General features: G+C 39.4%; 1 protein-coding gene across 3 annotated transcripts in view; it reads right to left on the reverse strand.

Annotated features, from left to right (window-relative positions):
* NLN (neurolysin) overlaps nt 1-21,882 on the reverse strand; it is an 89,385-nt gene that overhangs the window by 47,835 nt on the left and 19,668 nt on the right. For all 3 annotated transcript variants that reach the window (XM_044772406.2, XM_044772414.2, XM_014856356.3), the window contains exon 2: nt 10,374-10,633. In XM_044772406.2, coding sequence (XP_044628341.1) covers nt 10,374-10,633 — 260 coding nt within the window. The remainder of the gene's footprint in view (nt 1-10,373; nt 10,634-21,882) is intronic.

Below are 21,882 nucleotides of genomic sequence, written 5' to 3' on the forward strand. Positions count from 1 at the left end.
GAAAAATGCCTCCTACCTAGACAAATGACTATCCCAATATAAGTTTTCCATTTTATACTTTCTGTAAAAGTTCCTGAGGCTCTCAAGAAACAGCATCTAACGCAGAATTTGGTTGCTCCTGTGGTGTTATTAGGAGCAATAAGGTTGCACTCTGAGCATTTATCAAAGTATGCTCAGGGTGTAATTGATTAACTAGGAATGTAGAAAGATAAAGATATAGTTCTTATACTGAGGCATTTGTATAGTCTGAGAAGTCGGGGGTAGGGACTAGTACACGAAAAGATAATGAACAAAACAGGACAGAGCAGTTTTGTCATCAAATGAATGGGATAGTAGCTCAAAGGCAGCAATCCCAAGGTCTGGAGCACTACGTAATGCCTCATGGAGAAGAGTGGACCTTAGAGGATCGTGGGGTAAGAGGAAGAGCTCAGTAGGGAACTGAATAAGTAGAGATTGCCAGTGTGGGGACTGGCAGAGGGAGAGCATATTTAAGAAACAAGTAGACCAATTTAGTGGCATGGGGTTTGTTTAGAATAGAAAAGGTCTTAACTTTTACTATAGACGCCTTAGAGAATGCAATCAAAGTTATGGACCTTCCCCCAAATGCAAACCTGCAGACAAACATAAGAACTTCCATACAATTTCAGAAGATTCCCAGAAATCTCAGTGGACACATCCAGCAAGCAGCTGAGTATCGGGGCTATTCCTGTTAAATGATGGTGGTAATGTAGTCTGCTCTAATCTTCACACAGTCAAGTTGGTTCTTGGGTTTTCCATTTGTATTTTGACTTTAATTAGGCAAAAATCTGATGTCAGTGAAATAATCCATACTATAGAAAAAAATAAGTATGGTTTATAGCGATGGTTATGGTTATGCTGTGACAGTGAATATATTTTTATTTTATTATCTTTACTACTTTGAAGGTATTGTAAACAGGTAAAATTTACACATGTGATATTTGTGTATACACATGTATAAACAGTAGAGCCATCCTTTACATACCAAGAAATTGTCCACTTAAACAAGCTATCTTGCTGACATCACTCTTCTTAAAACAGTTACAAATAAAGCTGTAAAAAAAAATTGTGGGGCCAGCCCCGTGGCCTATTGGTTAAGTTCAGCACACTCTGCTTCAGTGGCCTGGGTTCAGTTCCCAGATGCAGACCTACAATACTTATTGGCAGCTATGCTGTGGCGGCAACAAACGTACAAAATAGAGAAGACTGGCACAGATGTTAGCTCAGGGCAAATCTTCCTCAAGCAAAAAGAGGGAAACTGGTGACAGATGTTAGCTCAGGGCAAAGCTTGCTTAGAAAAAAAAAATGGCCACAAATATCTGAATAAATTCATAATATGTGTTTTAAGAAATCAAATTAGATAATTATTCTTTTAGGATTTGATTTAATATATAATTTGATGTTCTTTGATTAAAGAAAAAATGTAACAGAAGATTTAAAATTTAATACATACAGCACTTGTTAAGTGATAGAGTTAACTATATAGCCACAATTTCTGTTTAGTTTTTTAAATTAGCTCGAAAAGACATTAAGAAGGAATCAAAGTTGATCAAGAACTTAAATGAGCAGAATAAAATGCAGGAGCCTAAAACTGAAAACATATTCTTAAACAAAGAAACTGAAAACCATTTCCTTCCTTACTTTGCCACAAAGACCTGAAACCAGACTTAAGCTCTCATTGCCAAACTATAAATAACACTGATGCCCAGTATCTGACACTAGACAAATGGGGTTTTAACAGCTATTGCAAGAGGCAGAATGAACTCTGAGAACATACACAAATAACAGAAAGTTAGTCCTTAAAAATCTATTCCCAAACTCAAAAATTTTTATGATTAACCCAAAAAGACAAATTTATGGGACAACAAGAACAAATATCACAAAACTAAAAGTCTACTTAAAAGATGTAATATTGAGGAAAAAACAGAATTCAAGATAATTCTTTTTCTTATGATTTTATTTGTTTTCTTCACCACTGATTTTTACATTTGTTAAACACATAGGTTACTAGGCTGGTACACCATCTTGGCTCTAAGTTACTGAAGAAGTGAGTATCTGAACCAAGGACAAACCATATGCAGGGGGGAGATACACAGGAAATTGCCTGCTGAGAAAGCTCTGCTGAATGGGGACCAGCTCCATCCCTCTGACTCTAACAATACCAATCAGATCTTTTTTATTCAAGAGTTTAAACTCAAGGCTCATAGCAAGATTTAGTGGCCATTAATGAGAGTGAAGCAGTTGGTAGTAAGAGGCAGAAACAAACAGAAATGGAGAGGTAAGAGAAAGTAGCCAAGTCCCTAATATGATGGGAGATAGGTTATGGAACTCCTGGTATCAAGGGGCTGGTAAAGGTAAAGAGATGACTAGGTCACTAGGGTGGTGCAGGATTCTGGACAACCTTGCAAATCCAGCATACATATGATATCCAGTCTACAGATAGCCTATGTTCTTATGAAGCCTAGATACACAGCCAAGGTTGTTTAACCATCATCATCCTCCAAAATATGTTCAATCCTTAGTGGTGACTGGTGTGAATCTTCATTCCTTATAACTCAAAGGGTCTAACACTTACATTACATAAATAATATATTTTACAGGACCAGCCCAGTGGCGTAGTGGTTAAGTTCATAAACTCTGCTTTGGTGGCCTATGGTTCATGGGTTTGGATCCTGGGCAAGGATCTATATCACTCATCACTCCATGACGAGCATGTGGGCAGTGTCCCACATACAAACTAGAGGAAGACTGGCACAGATGTTAGCTCAGCGACAATCTTCCTCTAGCAAAAAGAGGAAGATTGGCAAGAGATCTTAGCTCAGTGCCAATCTTCCTCAACAAAATATATATATATTTATTATATATTATAAAATATATATTTATATATTTTATATATTAATATTAAAAATATAAATTATATATTATAAAATATGTATATTTTAAGTGTAGGAAATATGGAAAATAGAGGAAAACATAAAAGGTAAATTAAAAATCAACTGTAGGAGAGTGATGTCAGCATCACGGCAGAGTGAGCTCTCCCCTGTAAGATACAACAAAAAAGACATTCATATGCCAAAAGAGGACATTCACACCACACAAAAGAAGTCTGAGAGACCCACACAGCCATACGTGTGAAGGTGGAGGGGCTGGAATCCCTGGAGGAAGTGGAAGGAGGTAAGGGGAATCTTCCCTCCTTCTTGAACAGCAGTGGCCCCAGGACTGTGCACAGTTCTGAGAGGAAAGGGAAGCGGAGCAGCCCTCTGCAGGAACATGATCGCTCTCCGAGTTCCCTCACAGCCTGTGGGAATGCCCCACACAGAGATAACCAAGCCATCATGGGGGCGTCTTCATCAGGCAAGCACCCCAGGAGAGCAGATAGTGAGGGCTGAGTGAGAACTCCCCTGGGATCATGCAGGCAAAAGAAAGCACCCTTTCCCCAGCCTCGTGCTCCAGTTCAGCTGGTCGGCCAGAGCACTGCACTGATAGGAAAGTAGCCCGCAGCTGGAATGAGTGAGCCGCACATTGCAGTGGGCTCAGGATACACAGCTCCTGACCCCAACTCAGTGGCAGCAGGTGGAGGCTGCAACCAGATACTACCACTATGTGGAGGCACAAATCCATGCTGTCAAGCAGCATGAAAAAATATATTAAATCTCCAGACCAGAAGGAAAATGAAAAGTACCCAGAAATCAATCCTGAAGGCACAGAAATTTATAATCCAAATGTCAGAGAATTCAAAATAGCTATCGTAAAAAAACTCAAAGAGTTACAAGAAAATACAGATAGACAGTTCCATGAAATCAGGAACTTCTTCACAAAAGAGACTGAAACCATAAAGAAGGACCAATCAGAAATGTTGGAGACAAAAAACACAATGGATGAAATAAAGAAAAATCTGGACTCCCTAAACAACAGAGCTGATATTATGGAGGAACAAATCATCAGTCTTGAGGACAGAAATATAGAAATGCTTCAGATGGAGGAGGAGAGAGAACTAAGACTAAAAAGAAATGAAGAAATTCTCCAAGAAATACCCGACTCAATTAGGAAATGCAACATAACGATTATAGGTATTCAAGAGGGAGAAGAGAAGGACAATGGAGCAGAAAGCTTGGTCAAAGAAATAATAGTGGAGAATTTCCCAAACCTGGGAAAGGAGCTGGAAATACAAGTGAAATAAGTCAATATATCTCCTAACCATATCAATGTAAAAGACCTTCTCCAAGGCATATAGTAGTTAACCTTGCAAAAGTCAATGACAAAGAAAAAATATTAAGGGCAGCAAGGCAGAAGAAAATAACCTATAAAGGAACCTCTATCAGGCTTTCAGCAGATTTCCCAGCAGAAACCTTACAGGCCAGGAGAAAGTGGAATGATATATTCAAAATTCTGAAAGACAAGTTTCAGCCAAGAATACTCCATCCAGCAAAAATATCCTTCAGATATGATGGAGAAATAAAAACTTTCCCAGAAAACAAAAGCTAAGGGAGTTCATCACCATAAGATGCCTCTGACAAGAACTCCTAAAGAAGGCCCTGATACCTGGAAAAAAAAGGGAGTTATAAAGCCCTGAGCAAGGAGATGAATAGGTAGGCAAGTCAGAAAATGGCAGCTCTCTATCAGAACAGGTTAGCAAACAATTATAACATTAAAGGTTAAGGAAAGGAAAATGCCAAAAATAAATATAATCTCATCATTTTAACCACAAACTCACAACATAAGATGGAATAATATGTGATGATAATAAGTTAGAAGGGGATGAGGAAAGGGATAGAATTGGCTTAGTCTAAGAAATTAGAGGCTATCAGAAAATGGACTATCTCATCTACAAGATTTTTTTTTTTTTTTTTTAAAGATTTTATTTTTTCCTTTTTCTCCCCAAAGCCCCCCCGGTACATAGTTGTGTATTCTTCGTTGTGGGTTCTTCTAGCTGTGGCATGTGGGACGCTGCCTCAGCGTGGTCTGATGAGCAGTGCCATGTCCGCGCCCAGGATTCGAACCAACGAAACACTGGGCCGCCTGCAGCGGAGCACGCGAACTTAACCACTCGGCCACGGGGCCAGCCCCATCTACAAGATTTTTTATACAAACCTCATGGTAACCACTAAACAAATAATTGGAACAAAGACACAAATGATAAATACGAAGAAAACTAAGAAATTCATCATAGAAAATGACCTAACTGAATTGGTAGTCCAACATACATGAGATGAGAAACAAAGGAAATACAGAAGAACTGGAAAATGAGAGACAAAATGGCAGCATTAAGCCCTCACATATCAATAATGTAAATGGATTGAATTCTCCAATCAAAAGACACAGAGTGGCAGGATGGATTAAAAAACAAGATCCTAGGGGCTGGCCCCGTGGCCGAGTGGTTAAGTTCACGCGCTCCGCTGCAGGCGGCCCAGTGTTTCGTTGGTTCGAATCCTGGGCGCGGACATGGCACTGCTCATCAAACCACGCTGAGGCAGCATCCCACATACCACAACTAGAAGGACCCACAACGAAGAATATACAACTATGTACTGGGGGGGCTTTGGGGAGAAAAAGGAAAAAATAAAATCTTAACAAAAAAAAACAAAAAAAAACAAGATCCTACAATATGCTGCCTCAAGGAAACCCTTCTCAGCTCCAAAGACAAACACAGGCTCAGAGTAAAGGGATGGAAGATGATACTCCAAGCTAATGGCAAACAAAAGAAAGCAGGTGTTGACATACTTGTATGAGACAAAATAGACTGCAAGGTAAAACACGTAAAGAGAGACAGGGAGGGGCAGTATATAATGATAAAAGGGACACTCCACCAAGGAGACATAACACTTATAATATTTATGCACCCAACACAGGAGCACCAAAGTACATAAAGCAACTATTAACATACCTAAAAGGAGATAATAACACCACCACAATAATAGTAGGGGACCTTAACACCCCACTTACACTAATGGATAGATCATCCAGAGAGAAAGTCAACAAGGCAATGGTGGAATTAAATGAAAAATTAGACCAGATGGAGTTTATAGACATATATATAGAACACTTCATTCAAAAGCAGCAGGATAAACATTCTTCTCAAGTATGCATGGAACATTCTCAAGGCTAGACCATATGTTAGGAAACCAGGCAAGCCTAAATAAATTCTTGAAATCATATCAAGCATCTTTTCCAACCAAAAAGGTATGAAACTAGACATCAACTACAAGAAAAAAGCTTGGAAAGACACAAAGATGTGGACACTAAACAGCATACTACTGAACAACCAATGGATCACTGAAGAAATTAAAGGAGAAATGAAAACATATCTGGAGACAAGTGAAAATGAAAACACACCCTACTAACTCACATGGGATGCAGCAAAAGCGGTCCTAAGAGGGAAAGTCATCGCAGTACAGGCCCACCTTAACAAACAAGAAAAATCTCAAATAAGCTATCTCAAACTATACACAACAGAATTAGAAAAAGAGGAACAAACAAAGTCCTAAGTCAGCAGAAGGAGGAAAATAATAAAAGTTAGAGCAGAAATAAATAAAATTGAAACCAAAAAAGACAGCAGAAAGTATCAATGAAACAAAGAGCTGGTTCTGTGAGAAGATAAACAAAATTGCCAAACCCTTAGCCAGAATCAGTGAGAAAAAAAGAAAGAAGGCTCAAATAAATAAAATTAGAAATGAAAGAGGAGAAATTACAATGGATACCACAGAAATACAAAAGATTTAAGAGAATACTTTGAAAAACTACATGCCAACAAATTGGAGAATCTCGAAGAAATGGATAAATTCTTAGACTCTTATTACCTCTCAAAACTGAATCAAGAAGAAATAGAGAATCTGAACAGACCAATCACAAGTAAAGAGATTGAAACAGTACTCAAAAACCTCCTAAAAATTAAATCCCAGGACCAGATGGCTTCTCTGGAGAATTCTACCAGACATTCAAAGAAAATTTAAGATCTATCCTTCTCAAACTATTCCAAAATGCTGAAGAAGACAGAACACTTCCTAATACATTTTATGAGGCCAACATCACCCTGATGCCAGACAAGCAAGCTAGACAAGGACAACACAAAGAAGGAAAATAACAGGCCAATATTGCTGATAAATATAGATGCAAAAATCTTCAACAAAATATTGGCAATACATTAAATTAAACAGATCATACACCGTGATCAAGCGGGATTTATACCAGGGACACAGGGATGGTTCAACATCCGCAAATCAATCAATGTGGTACACCACAGTAACAAAATGAGGAATAAAAACCACATGATCATCCCATAGAAATTGAGAAAGCATTTGACAAGATCCAACATCCATTAATGATAAAAACCCTCAATAAAACGGGTGTAGAAGGAAAGTACCTCAACATAATAAAGGCCTTATATGACAAACCACAGCCAACATCATACTCAATGGGGACAAACTGAAAGACATCCTCCTGAGAACAGGACCAAGACAAGGGTGCCCACTCTCACTACTCTTATTCAACATAGTACTGGACGTTTTGGCCACAGCAGTGAGGCAAGAAAAAGAAATAAAAGGAATCCAAATGGGCAATGAAGAAGTGAAATTCTCACTGTTTGCAGACGACATGATTTTACATACAGAAAATCCTAAAGAATCCATCGGAAAGCTATTAGAAATAATCAATAACTACAGCAAAGTTGCAGGGTATGAAGTCAACTTACAAAAATCAGTTGCATTTCTATACTCTAATAACGAACTAACAGAAAGAGAAGAATACAATCCCATTTACAATCACAACAAAAATAAAATATCTAGGAATAAATTTAACCAAGGAGGTGAAAGAACTATACAACAAATACTATAGGACATTACTGAAACAAATTGATGATGACATAAAGAAATAGAAAGATATCCTATACACATTGATTGGAAGAATAAACATAGTTAACATGTCCACACTACCCTAAATTCAGATTCAATGCAACACCAATCAGAATCTCAATGACATTCTTCTCAGAAATGGAACAAAAAAATCCAAAAATTTATATGGAACAACAAAAGAGCCCAAATTGCTAAAGCAATCCTGAGAAGAAAGAACAAAACTGGAGGCATCACAATCCCTGAGTTCAAAATATACTGCAAAGCTATAGTAATCAAAACAGCATGGTACTGGTACAAAAACAGACACACAGATCAATGGAACAGAACTGATAGCCCAGAAATAAAACTACACATCTACGGACAGCTAATCTTTAACAAGGGAGCTAAGACCATACAATGGAGAAAGGAAACTCTCCTCAATAAATGGTGCTGGGAAAACTGGACAACCACATGCAAAAGAATGAAAGTAGACCATTACCTTTTGCCATACACAAAAATAAACTCAAAATGGATCAAAGACTTGGAGGTAAGACCTGAAACCATAAAACTTCTAGAAGAAAATATAGTCAGTACACTCTTTCATACTGGTCTTAGAAGGATCTTTTTGAATACCATGTTTACTCGGACAAGGGAAACAAAAGAAAAAACAAACAAGTGAGACTTCATCAGACAAAAGAGCTTCTGCAAGGCAAAGGAAACCAGGATCAAAATGAAATGACAGCTCACCAATTGGGAGAAAATATTTGCGAATCATATGTCTGACATGGGGTTAATGTCCATAATATATAAAGAACTCAAAGAACTCAATAACAAAAAAACAAACAACCTGATCAAAAAACGGGCAGTGGATATGAACAGACATTTTTCCAAAGAAGATATACAGATGGCCAATAGGCACATGCAAAGATTTTCAACATCACTAATCATTAGGGAAATGCAAATCAAAACTACACTTAGGTATCACCTTACACTTACTAGAATGGCTATAATCATCAAAACAAAAAATAACAAATGTTGGAGAGGTTGTAGAGAAAAGGGAACCGTGATACACTGCTGGTGGGAATGCAAACTGGTGGAGCCACTATGGAAAACAGTATGGAGATTTCTCAAAAAATTAAAAATAGAAATACCATACAACCCTGTTATCCCACTACTGGGTATATATCCAGACAACTTGAAATGAACAATACAAAGAGACTTATGCACCCCTATGTTCACTGAAGCATTATTCACACTAGCCAAGATGTGGAAGCAACCCAAGTGTCATCAACTTATGAATGGATAAAGAAGATATGGCATATACACACACACACACTCACTCACACACACATACACACACAATGGAATACTATTCAGCCATAAAAAAGACAAAATTGTCCCATTCACAATAACATGGATGGATCTTGAGGGCATTATGTTAAGTGAAATAATCCAGACAGAGAAAGACAAACACCATATGATTTTTTTTTTTTTGAGGAAGATTAGCCCTGATCTAACTACTGCCAATCTTTTTCTTTTTGCTGAGGAAGACTGGCCCTGAGCTAACATCTGTGCCCATCTTCCTCTACTTTATACATGGGATGCTTACCACAGCATGGCTTTTGCCAAGCGGTGCCATGTCTGCACCCAGGATCCGAACTGGAGAACCCTGGGCTGCCGAGAAGCGGAACATGCAAACTTAACCACTGTGCCTCCAGGCCGACCCCAAACACCATATGATTTCACTCATATGTGGAGGATAAAGAAATACATGTACAAAGACAACAGTTTAGTGGTTACCGGGGGAACAGGGTTGGGGGTGGGCACCAGGGGTGAAGAGGTATACTTATATGGTGATGGACAAATAATAATGTACAACTGAAATTTCACAATGTTACAAACTATTATGACCTCAATAGAAAAAAATCAATTGTAAACTCAACACTCAAGACATTAGCCATTATTAAAATCTATGTATTCTCTTCTGGGTTTCTTTCTCTGTCCCTTTTTACTATGTTACTAAAGACTGCTCCTAAACATGATTTTAATGGCTACATAGTGTTACAGAGGGTCAATGTATCATAATTTATTTAGCCATTCTATTGGTTGACACTTATGGGCTGTTTCCAAGCTTTTACTAGGATAAAGTATCTGCTTATATATAAATTTATGCGTGATTTTTCCTGTATCTAATTATTTCCTTAGACTAAATGCCTAGAGGTGGAATTGCTGGGCTAGGGTATGAACTGCTTAAGAGTTTTGATACATACTGTCAAAGCGCTCTCCAGAAAGCAGCTGCAGTTAAGAGTGTACATTTCATTGCACCTTCGCCAACATAATAAGCAATTTTAATCTTAGGTAATTTCATTCTAAGAAATTATGAATCATTAATCTTCTGAGCAATGACAAATCATTATGTAAAAATCAATGTCTTGTAAAATTGGAAAACGACTGCCAAGACAGAAAGCGTAAAACAGTTTATGATGCCCACAAAATGAAATATTGATATGCTTTTTGCATCTTACTTACCTATATACTTCACTTCCACATCTGCCAGTGCCTGCAAACAGTTCTCATGAGTTACTTCCTCAATGTCAAGCATTCCAATAGCATCGTACACTTGTTTGGTCTGCACAATGAGCTCCTCAGTTCTTGCTTTAATCTGCTCTGGTGAAAGATCCCATCTTAAAACATTTCTGCCCACCGCTGTATGGGAAGACATCGCCTGAAGAGAAGACATCACTTCTCTTCCTAAAGTCATCCTGAATAAAATCCTGGAACCACCAACTCTACAAAGAATCAGAAAAAGAACAAAAATTAGGTATTTCTGTTGGTCCAAAGTCAACATGCAAATGTGTATTCTCTAATTAAATTTTAAACTTAAAATAAACGTTTAATAAAATTGAGCAAATTTCTTTCAGGTGAACACATCTGCACAAAACTAAATGCTCTTGTACTTTCCTGAATGGTTATATAGTTAATGGAATTTATATTTTTCAAACACTGAATTGTTTATGTAATTAAATAATACAGAAAAATACAGTTAGGTCTCAAAAACATAGTAATTGTCCTTTATAAATTAAGCCAGTAATCTTTCTTATTTAAATGTTTTTCTTGTGCTAAGGTCCACCTACTATGAATATAGACCCAAAAATATTTTGGGATTCAGCAAGGAAACATTTTCAAAATTCTCTTTTTATGCCGAACACCAATTAGAAATTTTTTTTACCAAAATTTCATGTAAATCAACTATGGCAATTTTAATTTAAGACTTGGAAAATAAACTCTGGTATTGCTATGGCATTATTTTAAGAGATAAAAGAAAAAAGAAATTAAGAATAATGATACTAATTCTTCACACCCTTAAAACACCCAAACTAATAATTGATGCCATATTTGTGTGTGTATAATATATATTTATATATAATTTTAGATCTTAAAAATACAAATATTATAATTAATAACAAACATTTATTGTGTTTAGGCACTATACTAAATGATTTCCATTTAATAACTCAGTCCTCACAACAACTCTATGAGGGAGATACTGTGGTTATTCTCATTTTATCAAAGAGGAAACTAAAACATAGAGAAATTAAGTAACTTGCCCAAGGTCACACAGCTGGTTACATGGCGGGAATTAGGATCAAAAACCAGATAGTAGAGATCCAGAACCCACACTCTTAACCACAATGCTAAACTTCATTCCTATTATCTTACAACACCCCGAAACAACCTTGTGAGGTAGGCAGGGCATTATTCTCCTTTAACAATGATGCAATTGAGGTTCAGAGAGGCTAAGTGACTTGTTTAGGGTTATCTGCTCAACAAATATTTACTAGCATGTACTGTGCCTAGTCATTGTGCTAGGCACTGAGGGTAAAAAGGTAAATTGATTGGGACCCTGCTATTATAATATAGTGAAGAAGACAAATCGATAAACAGGCAATTACATTCTATTGGGATGAGTGCTATGATGGGGGAAGCAGAGGGAATTCTGAAAGACCACAGAAGGAGCTTTTCTAGGAAGATTTTCTAGAAGGAGCAATGAGCAAGCCAAGATCTGGACAACAGGCAGAAATTATCCAAAGGCCAAAGGATGTAAGGAGAGAGAAGTCTGGAAAGATAAGAGGGGACTAGAGAATGAAGAGCCTTGGGAATCATTAAAGAGCTGAACCTTATTCTGAAAGCATAAGAGAGAGCCATTGAAGGGTTTTAATCAGGTGAGAGATGAGATAAGATATGCATTTAGAGAAATCACTCAAATTACAGTGAGCTGAAAAGTTTGGAAAACAGAGATCATTCTAGAGGGAAGCTATTACTGCAGTTGGGGCATAATATTATGGAACACCGACTATGAAATAGGGGGAATTGGAGTGATTTAAAAGATATTCAGAAAATAGAATCAATGACTTGGTACTGAATGGATGGGGGCCGTGAGGGTGAGAGAGTTTCTGTCTTGAAATTGGATGGATGGATGGATGGTGGTGCCATCAGTAAAACAGGGAACTTAGAACAAGGAGGAGGCTCTTTGGGTGGAAAAAGAGAAATTCAATTTTGGAGATGCCAAGTTTGAACTGGCTGTGGTGCATGTAAGTGGAATTCATTAATATTAGATGGTAATTGGAGTTATAGGGGTGGTTGAACTGGCACAAGGGAGTTTGCAGAGTGAGAACAGAAGAACAACTGGGCCCTGATTCTAGTTTAATCTTTGAAGTACAAGGAGAACCGAGCCAGGATGGGTCTAGGAAGATGTGAAACGTAAGCATCGAAAAAGGGAGGGAGTGAATAACAGTACCAAATGTTGTACGAATCTCAAGAAAGACAGAAGAGTCTGTGTTGAATTTTACAACAGCAATGTCACCAATGCCTCTGGAAAGAGCAGCATCAGTGCGGTGCTGGGGGTGCAAGTTAGATTACCATCACTGAGGGTTACCAGAAGAGTAAAGAACTGGAGAGAGTGCACCCATGCACTTCTCTGTAGAACTGGCTGTGAAAACAAGGAGGGCTAACGCAGTGCAGCTGGAAGGGGCTGAGGCACAGAAGGGACGCATTTTAAAGAGAGACCTGATTACTGATCCCCTGAACCGTTGTCCACAATAACTGATGTCCCTTATGTGAAACACACTGGTTGATGGTTACGCTCAAGGCTGGCAGACTATTTTCTAACATACTTTCACATTTCTCATATCCATCAAGGGTCAAGTCTATTTGTTTCAAAACCTGTTTAAGCCTATTATACTTGTTTTCATATGACTTAAATATTTAACTGATTAAATGTATGCAAAAAGAATGATTTCTTGTTTAGGTAAACTGTTTTGGCAATACTTTTAAAAAGACAGTTACTAAAAAGCCAATCAATAAAACTGCTGTTAGAGAAGCCTGAGAAAAGACTGGTGAAGATTCAGAAGGCTTCTGAAGTCAGAAGATTTATGTATGTCTTTATGTATGTTCTTGTTCTTTTTAAAGAAACAGAAATTAGAAATAAAAAATGATGTATTTCAGGTGTAGTTTATGTATGACAGAGGGGAATGCCAATCAAGCAATTCACACTTAACAAAAAGGTCTTACATAAAAATATTTGGAAGTAAATATGCATTTTTATTTTGTTTGAATATATCGTTTAAGCAATTTATCATTTTTTATGATTCTACTTGAAATATATTTTTTCAATTAATTATTAAATGACATATAGAACAAGGTCCTAACAAAGGTAGGAAGAAATGGCATATAAAGCGTGGGCAAAGCAATTGATTTTAGATAGGAAGAGAGACTACAGTCTCAGTAAAATCAATAAAACAGGTAAAATGGATGTGGTTGCATTATAGCAAAAAAGTGAGATGTTTGAATTTAAGAATTTAAAGGTTAAGCAGTCTGACAAGATCCAGGATATTTTCCTGGAAGTGGATGGTGGATATAAAGGACTTGAAGAGTCCAAAGAACCAACAACCTAGTATTGGATAAATTGTCTATGTGAACACTGGAGTCAGCAGCTTGATGGTTGGGCCTGGGAGGAGAAAGGAGGACTGAACCAGGAACCCAAGTCTTCAAAGAATGGAGAGGACCAACTAGGTGGTTGGCAGAGGACATCATGAACAGGGTATAGAGTGGTAAACCCAGATTCTGAGCCTCGAAGGTGTTTTTATACAATGGTGAAGAAGTGTTGGTCTGGGAGCATAACAGGGGACAAGGTGGGAGCCAGAGAACAAAGAAGATGTGGATGTCTCCTCCTGACTTTGTAGTATGAGATGTGGAAGAAAGAGGGATGCAGGGAAAGTATTTTTCTCAGGGTTGAGTGGATTACAGTAAAAGTTAAGAGAAGAGAAAATCCAGAGAATATACACAAGTGGAGGAGTTTGTTTACTATGGGACCAGGGTTCCAGAAATAATAAGGGAGAAGTCTAAGAGTATAGGAGATAGCTAAATATGTGCTGGTTGTCCAGCCATTCACCTCTTTCCCCCTACCTAATTATACACATATTTTCTTCCCAGTACCCCACACAGTCCAGGATCCTTGGAAGTGGCTGCCCTGACCCTCAGAAGCCCTGTGAAACAAAGAGGTTTCATTTCTACTGAATGTGATTGAGCAAGCTTGAGTCCTTGACTGAAGCTGGCATCCATTTCATGAGAAAGAGTGGAACCCGACTTATGATGAAATAAACACTGTGAATGGAAGAATAAAGGAAGGAAACCAAATATTTACCGACATCACTGAGCCCCTAGATCAACTAATTCTGAAGGCTGCCCTAGAGCCAGACTTTCCAGTTATGTGAGTCTGTTGTTTAAGCTGGTATGAATGCGGTTTTATATTATTTGCCTTACACAGGATCCTAACTGATGAAGGAATGAAAACTGATAAAGGAATGAGCACGGAAAAAAAAGTATGAGGGTGAGAGTAAAAGAAATGATGGACTAGAGGGTCTGACACACTTGGGGGTGGCCTCAAATAATAGGGATATGAAGTTTAGGGTGAAGAGTTGGCTGAAAATTTCCAAAATAATTATTCCCGCAATCCTTCATGGATACACAGAACTGAGGCATCAGAGAAGGAGTCAGCCATGACCATGATTGACTGGGGGTAAGAAGAATAAACATGTACTTCCTTCCACGGAAGCGCCAGCACAGGTGAAGAGGCTGGCGTGGGATTACTGAGGGAACGAACAGCAACTAGAAGATTGATGACTAAAACAGAGGACTTCTGCGCTTCAACACCCTGCTCTTTCCACCACTCCTCTCAGTACAAACCATTTATTATGGACAAATTTTCATTATTGTTAAACAGCTTTAAAAGAAAATTACTTCAAACATTTCACTGATAAGATGACCTCCACTGGTTTTCATTTATTTCCTAACATTTATCAAAAGGTTGTGTTTGGTCACAGCATATCTGATTTTTTTTTTTTTTTTTTTGAGGAAGATTAGCCCTGAGCTAACATCTGCTGCCAATCCTTCTCTTTTTTCTTTTTTTTTTTAAAGATGTTATTTTTTTCCTTTTTCTCCCCAAAGACCCCAGTACATAGTTGTATATTCTTCGTTGTGGGTCCTTCTAGTTGTGGCATGTGGGACGCTGCCTCAGCGTGGCTTGATGAGCAGTGCCATGTCCGCGCCCAGGATTCGAACCAACGAAACACTGGGCCACCCACAGGGGAGTGTGCGAACTTAACCACTTGGCCACGGGGCCAGCCCCAATCCTTCTCCTTTTTCTGAGGAAGACTGGCCCTGAGCTAACATCCGTGCCCATCTTCCTCTACTTTACATTTGGCACGCCTGCCACAGCATGGCTTGACAAGAGGTGCTAGGTCCACACCCAGGATCCGAACCGGCAAACCCTGGGCTGCTGAAGCGGAACGTGCGCACTTAACTGCTGTGCGACCAGGCTGGGCCAGCATATCTGATTTTAAGACAGTTGTTTAACTGATCAAGGGGTCAGCATCTCTACCTACGCTGAACAGATATACCCATAATTACCTTTGTATAGTTTTGCTGCAACTAACAAGAGCTACCCTTTCGTTAATGTAATATTATCCCCTGAATATGGACGGGGTAAAGAAAAAAGGAATAGAAGCTGAAAATCATAATTTCATGGGTCAAAAGAGCACAATAAATTTGTTGTCTTATATCTTCTTTTCTCACCATCTGGGATTTTTGTCTTAATTTCTTTCAGGATTTATAATTCTCATTACCAAAAAAAGGGAATGGAGACAGAAGGACTCTCTTATACTTCTGACTAAAATATTTGACCTACTGAGAATTTTTCTGTCTACATTGTCTCTGCTTTTCCTCTTCCATCGTCATTTTGCTGAGCATCCCTCTTCTTCCCCTCTGTTACAATTCAAAGCTCGTTCAATGTTTCGGATGCTGGTACATTGATCTCTTCTTCCCCTGTGTGCCTGTGCAGCCCTGGAGAACGGCACCTGGTGGGAAAACCAGGGCCCCTGCAGTCATCCTAGCAACCGTGCTATACCCTTGAGAATCTGGTGAGGATCTTTTTCTTGACTTTTTGCAACTGAGAGCTACAAGGTTGAAAGCAGGCAATACAGTGTGATCCTGTCTTTCTCTACAGGAGTCATTACATGCAATTATTTAAAAATGAAAATCTAGATTAAATCTGAGAATCCTACTGTCTAATTCAACACCAGGCTTTTTTTCCTACAAACTGCCAAGCTCTTTTAAAGCACTTTCAACACACAACTTTGAAATTTCTAACCAAGAAATAACACAAAATACTATACTGGAATTGACAGGAAGGGACATTTGTTGTTTGAGCAGTAGTGTCTTGTGTTGAACAAACAAATGAGATACTTACGCAAAGAAAGCAAGTGGCACGGTTTTTGATAGAGATCACCAGGCTGCAGAATTTCACTGGGACAAATGAGCGTGCCACAGTTATTCTGAGTTAACTATTGCTTTAAAACTTTTGCGAAACATTTTATGGAACATACTTTCAGAAATGTCCTGACTTACTGGATTCATTTCTTTTGAAGCATAGTTTAAAGGCCTCTACTTCCTCATATCAAGGCTTCTTTGACCATTCCAGTTCATCCAGATCTGAGCTTCTATCCCCTTTTATCTGTGCCATTCACTTTGGACATTTACATTACTGTCATTCACCTGTTCAATTGGTTTGTGTTGTATTCTAAATTAAACTAGGATTTTCCAACACAATAATCATTGTACATTTCTTTTGTCACAACCTCCACCCCAGCACACTGCACACTACTGAGCATACAGATGCTCATATATACTTGAAATGCGATGGTATTGATGTGGCCAAAACATCACTGCAACACCATCTTCCTTCACCATCACAAACAAACATCCATAAAGGGGAATGTGTTTTATTATAGCCAGGACTAGAGTGAAACTCCATTATCTAAAAGGTCACAACTTCCATTTCCCCACAATTTACTTTTTATCCATGTTCCCAGTGTTTCACTCTTGTGTACTGTGTTGTAATACATGGTTTGCATGGCATTTCCTGAAATTTACCCCAATTCTTCAAAACACTTGGCAAATATTCCTAGTATTTACTTTGGAACTAATGTTTCTTTACAGAAGATGCTATTGAGGGCTGCATTTCATCTATTCTCCTAGACTGGAAATCCTGTATTTTTTTTTATTTCTTGTCTGGCTATTTCATCAGAACCATTCCCTTCTAATCTTAATTCCTACTGTTCACAAAGTTGTCTTTTTCAGTCATCAATTTGACTAAGTCATCTCTCTCCTGTCAACTTACCAGGCCATAGCTCAAGCCCAGGCTCCTTTCATCAGAGCATACAGGGCTCCTTCATTTAGGATTTTACCAGCGCCAGAGCCCAGCGATGCACCTCCCCAAGGCTTACCCATTCCTTTAGGCACTTGGCCCACTTCTACCTTGAACCTTCAGCCAAGCAGCACATTATCTACATCTCCACTACCTAATACGGCAGCCAGATTTGGTTCTTTAAATTTAAATTAATGTAAACAAAATTAGAAATTCAGTTCTTCAGTTGTGCTAGGCACATTTCAAATGCTCAACAGCCACTGTAGCAAGTAGCTACCATACTGGACAGCCAGCCAGAAAATATTTTCATCACTGCAGAAAGTTCTAAGCGACAGCGCTGCCCCAGACGATCTCACTTCAGGAATGAGATGCAAGCCTGTACCCTCTTAGGGGTATCCTTTCTCTTTTCCACTTGCAAAGTAGTTCCCATGGTGTCTTCTTTGGAGAGAAGAAAGAACAGAGAAACTGAGGAAGGAAGAACTCACTTACTGAGTAGTTCCTATGTCCCAGGCAGAGTTAAAAATACTCAGTCAGTCCTAACGACACTCAGAAATATGTATGAGTACGCACCATTTTTAAGAGCATCAGTGTAGTACAAAAGACTTTTAGTTCTTTCTACAAGGGGCAGGGCCAAAGGTACTGGCAACATGATTAGAATGTAAAAGTGGTTTTCTCTAAGACTGTTTAAATTTCACAAATCCTTTATTTTTACAATTGAGAGTTAATCTTATTTATTAGCTGTGTTTACCAAGATAGAGGTCAAGTTACAAAATTTTACCTACAGGTTCCTGGCACTAGACCCTCAATGTATCAAACATTTGTCAAGTGACGGTTTTCTCTCTTCTTTGAGCCTCCTTACACGTCTTACATTCTTGTCACTGTCCGAGATGGTAAAGCATCTCCAAGTGGTGAAGCCCTCCCATACTCCTGGTCTCTCTCCTGATACTCAGACTCCCTTACAACCTTAATGTCTTCACAGAGCACTCTTTTCCACTCTGTCTTAACTGAAACCTGGATCCCTCAGAACCCATCGCCTCCCCCCTGATCATTCTCTCAAGCTCCTCATGCTCCTGGGCCTGGTGACAGGGTGCACTTTCTCCTTCATCTCCAACGCAGTTTCAAATCCTTCCTGTGCCACAACTCTAATCCTCTGAGGCTGCTGCCTTCCTGCTATATCACTGGCTGTTATGAGCTGACCTCTTTGCCACTCCTTCATATTTATCAAAGACACGGCGCTACAGTCCTTTCCATCTTAAGCTCCAAAATCACCCTAGGGAAACTCTAAGGGATGAGCTAGACCACTCCCTTAACTTCAGTTTCTTGACCTACTTCCGTTCAAGAAACTTCACGTTTATTCTTCTTACCCCGACTTGGAGATGCTCCTCAGAAAGGATAAATTCTGATATTCCACTCTCTGGCCACCCCTTCTATCTTTTCAGCTCCCACTTCTCTACTCCTATGATTCTTATTTCTCCATCTCCTTTAGACTTCCGGTGCTTTGATCCCTCTAGTTTCTCACCCTATCAGGCTTCACCTGTAGCTCCACTTAGACCTGGGCAATTACTATACTTCAGAGGGCCCCATTTGGCCCTCCTGCATCCTCTCTGCTCAAGAGAGCTAAGAGAAGGTGCCCATGCAGAGCCTACAATCCCCACCCTACCCCACAACTATGCTTTTAGTACCAAGGCTCCAGAATTCCTTGCTCAAATGGCTCCCAGAGCCTATGCGGGCCTCTTTCCTCAGTCCATCCTCCTGAGGGTGAGCTGCCCATTGGTGTGCACACCTCTTGGAATGAGGGATGATCATCAGTAGGGAGAGTATGGTTGGAGCTTGGACTTTGAGGTGTGGGTATCCATGCACACGTGAGGCCCCTTCGTGGTACAGGAGGGAGCCAAGGGTGGCCTTCCATTTGTACTCGTCCCAGGTTGCACGAATGTCAAAAGTGAGTCTCATCTTTTAATTCAACCATCCTTCACTGAAACACCAACGGCCCTGCTCCAAGTCCTTCTGCTACGTCCACCTGATAAACCTCTGCTCAGGATGAGTTTAACCAGCCACTTTCTCTATTCTTACATCCAGATTACCAAACAGAGCTATGGGTTTAATGCTATTATATCATGGTCTCTAATTTGAGTTGAAACGTAAGGTTTCACAAAAATCACATCCATGATGTGTCATTCCCCACACCAGTTATTTCAAACGGTGACCAGCCTCCCAAAATATCTCCTCTCACTGTCACTGACTTTGCTGCCGACATTATCAATGCCATCAGAAAGAAATTCCTTCAACTTCTCACCTACAAACATAGTGACATCTACATCATTTTTTCTTCTTTACTCCTAACTAGTGTAAGAGCTATCTGTCTTGTCTACAGCCAACTTCTCACTTTGCGCTTGGGTCATAACCAATCTTTCTAGGACATCACTCCATGAAATATCCTTTTACTAGATTTTTTGTTTTGTTTTGAGGAAGATTAGCCTTGAGCTAACATCTGCCACCAATCCTCCTCTTTTTGCTGAGGAAGACTGGCCCAGAGATAACACCTGGGCCCATCTTCCTCTACTTTATATGTGGGATGCTTGCCACAGTGTGGCTTGATAAGCAGTGCTAGCTAGGTCCATGCCCCGGATTGGAACCGGCGAACCCCGGGCTGCCGAAGCAGAGGGTATGAACTTAACTGCTACGCCACTGTGCTGGCCCCTAGTAGAATCTAAAATGTCTCATTTGTACTGCCTCTTTATACACACATACAGCTTGAGTGCTTAAGTTTTCTCAACTAAGTAAAACAAAACAAAACCTCCCTTGATCCGAGAAACCCACCCTCTATTTCTCCCCTTCCCTGCAACCCCAAGATTTTTCAGAGTGGTCCGGCCAGCCCTGCCATCTTCATGTCCTCATCACTCATATACTCTTCAACCCACTTCAATCTGGGCCCTGGTTTCATAAAAAATGGAAACTGCTATCACCAGGACCCCCAATACTAAAAAGCCACTTGACATTCTTCAGTACCTACCTGTCTTGACTTTTTGTGATATTTGACAGTGTTACTCACTCCTTCCTTTTTTAGCTCCCTCTTTTTCGGAACTTTTCCCTCCCTTAGCATCTGTGATAATGATTCCTCTTTCCATTCGATGTCTCTGGCTGTATCTTTAGAATTTCTACCATCTGCTTCTTTTTTATTCCCTTCCTTAGGATTCCTTAGGATTCAGTCCTATACCCTCTTTTTTTCTCTTTTCATTTTGCACACTTTTCCTGGGGTATTCTGATCCACGTGTGTGGCTACATGTGCTATCCTTAACTACAGGCTTCCAAATCTGTATCTCTAGCCCAAATCTCCTGAGTTTTAGACCTGTCTATCTAACACCTGTTGGACAGCTCCACTTAGATGTCAATGGTCACCTTAAATCCAGTATGTCTAAAATTAAACTGACCATCTTCCTCACCCCCAGAACACAGCCTGTCCTCTTCCTGTATTCCTCATCTCAATGAAGACCACCAGGATTGACTCAGTTGCTCAGGTCAGAAACCCAGGAGACTTTCCGGACACTTTCTAATCTGTTCTCCAGATTGCCTGCAGAGTAATCTTCCTAAAATGTAAATCTGATCATGCCACTCCCCTCCAGTGGCATGTTTCAGGAACAAGTTCTGGCTTCACTGAGTTCAGAATCAAGTTCAAGCTACTTAACTAAACATACCACTCCCTTCCCAATCTGCCCCTAACTATCTCTCTGGTTTTCTCAGTGCCACCCTTTTGCCCTCAAGTCTATGCTCTAGGCATAACGAACCACTTTCACATCTCCTTCAAATTGTTATGTTCTCTTCAGGCCTTTGCAGCGTTTTCCCTGTGCCTAGAAGAGCTTTCCTTCCCCTCATCTGAGCAACATCTCTTTCATCTCTTACTTATCTTTCGGATCTCAGCTCAGACTTCATCTTCTCAGACATTCTTTGACTACCTCCAGCTGTTTGAGGAACTCTTCTTCTGTGCTCCTTCAGTACCCAAAACGTCCACTGAGCAAAGCACGTATCATACTGCATGGTACTCACCTACTTACCTGGCTGTGTCTCTCATAATCTTTGAGCAGAGACTGGGTTTTAGTGATATTTGTAGACTCTGAACCTAATGTAGTTTGTGGTGTATGCATATGTTAACAGTGACAAGTTTACCCAAAAAATTATACTTTAGCTTATTTGTTTAATACTTTTCTTTTATTATCTATATGCCTACTAGACATGTAGTTCCATCTGAGAGTGTTTAGCTTCCACGGAGCATTACAT

Source organism: Equus asinus, chromosome 10, assembly GCF_041296235.1.
Source record: "Equus asinus isolate D_3611 breed Donkey chromosome 10, EquAss-T2T_v2, whole genome shotgun sequence".
Taxonomy (NCBI): Eukaryota; Metazoa; Chordata; class Mammalia; order Perissodactyla; family Equidae; genus Equus; species Equus asinus.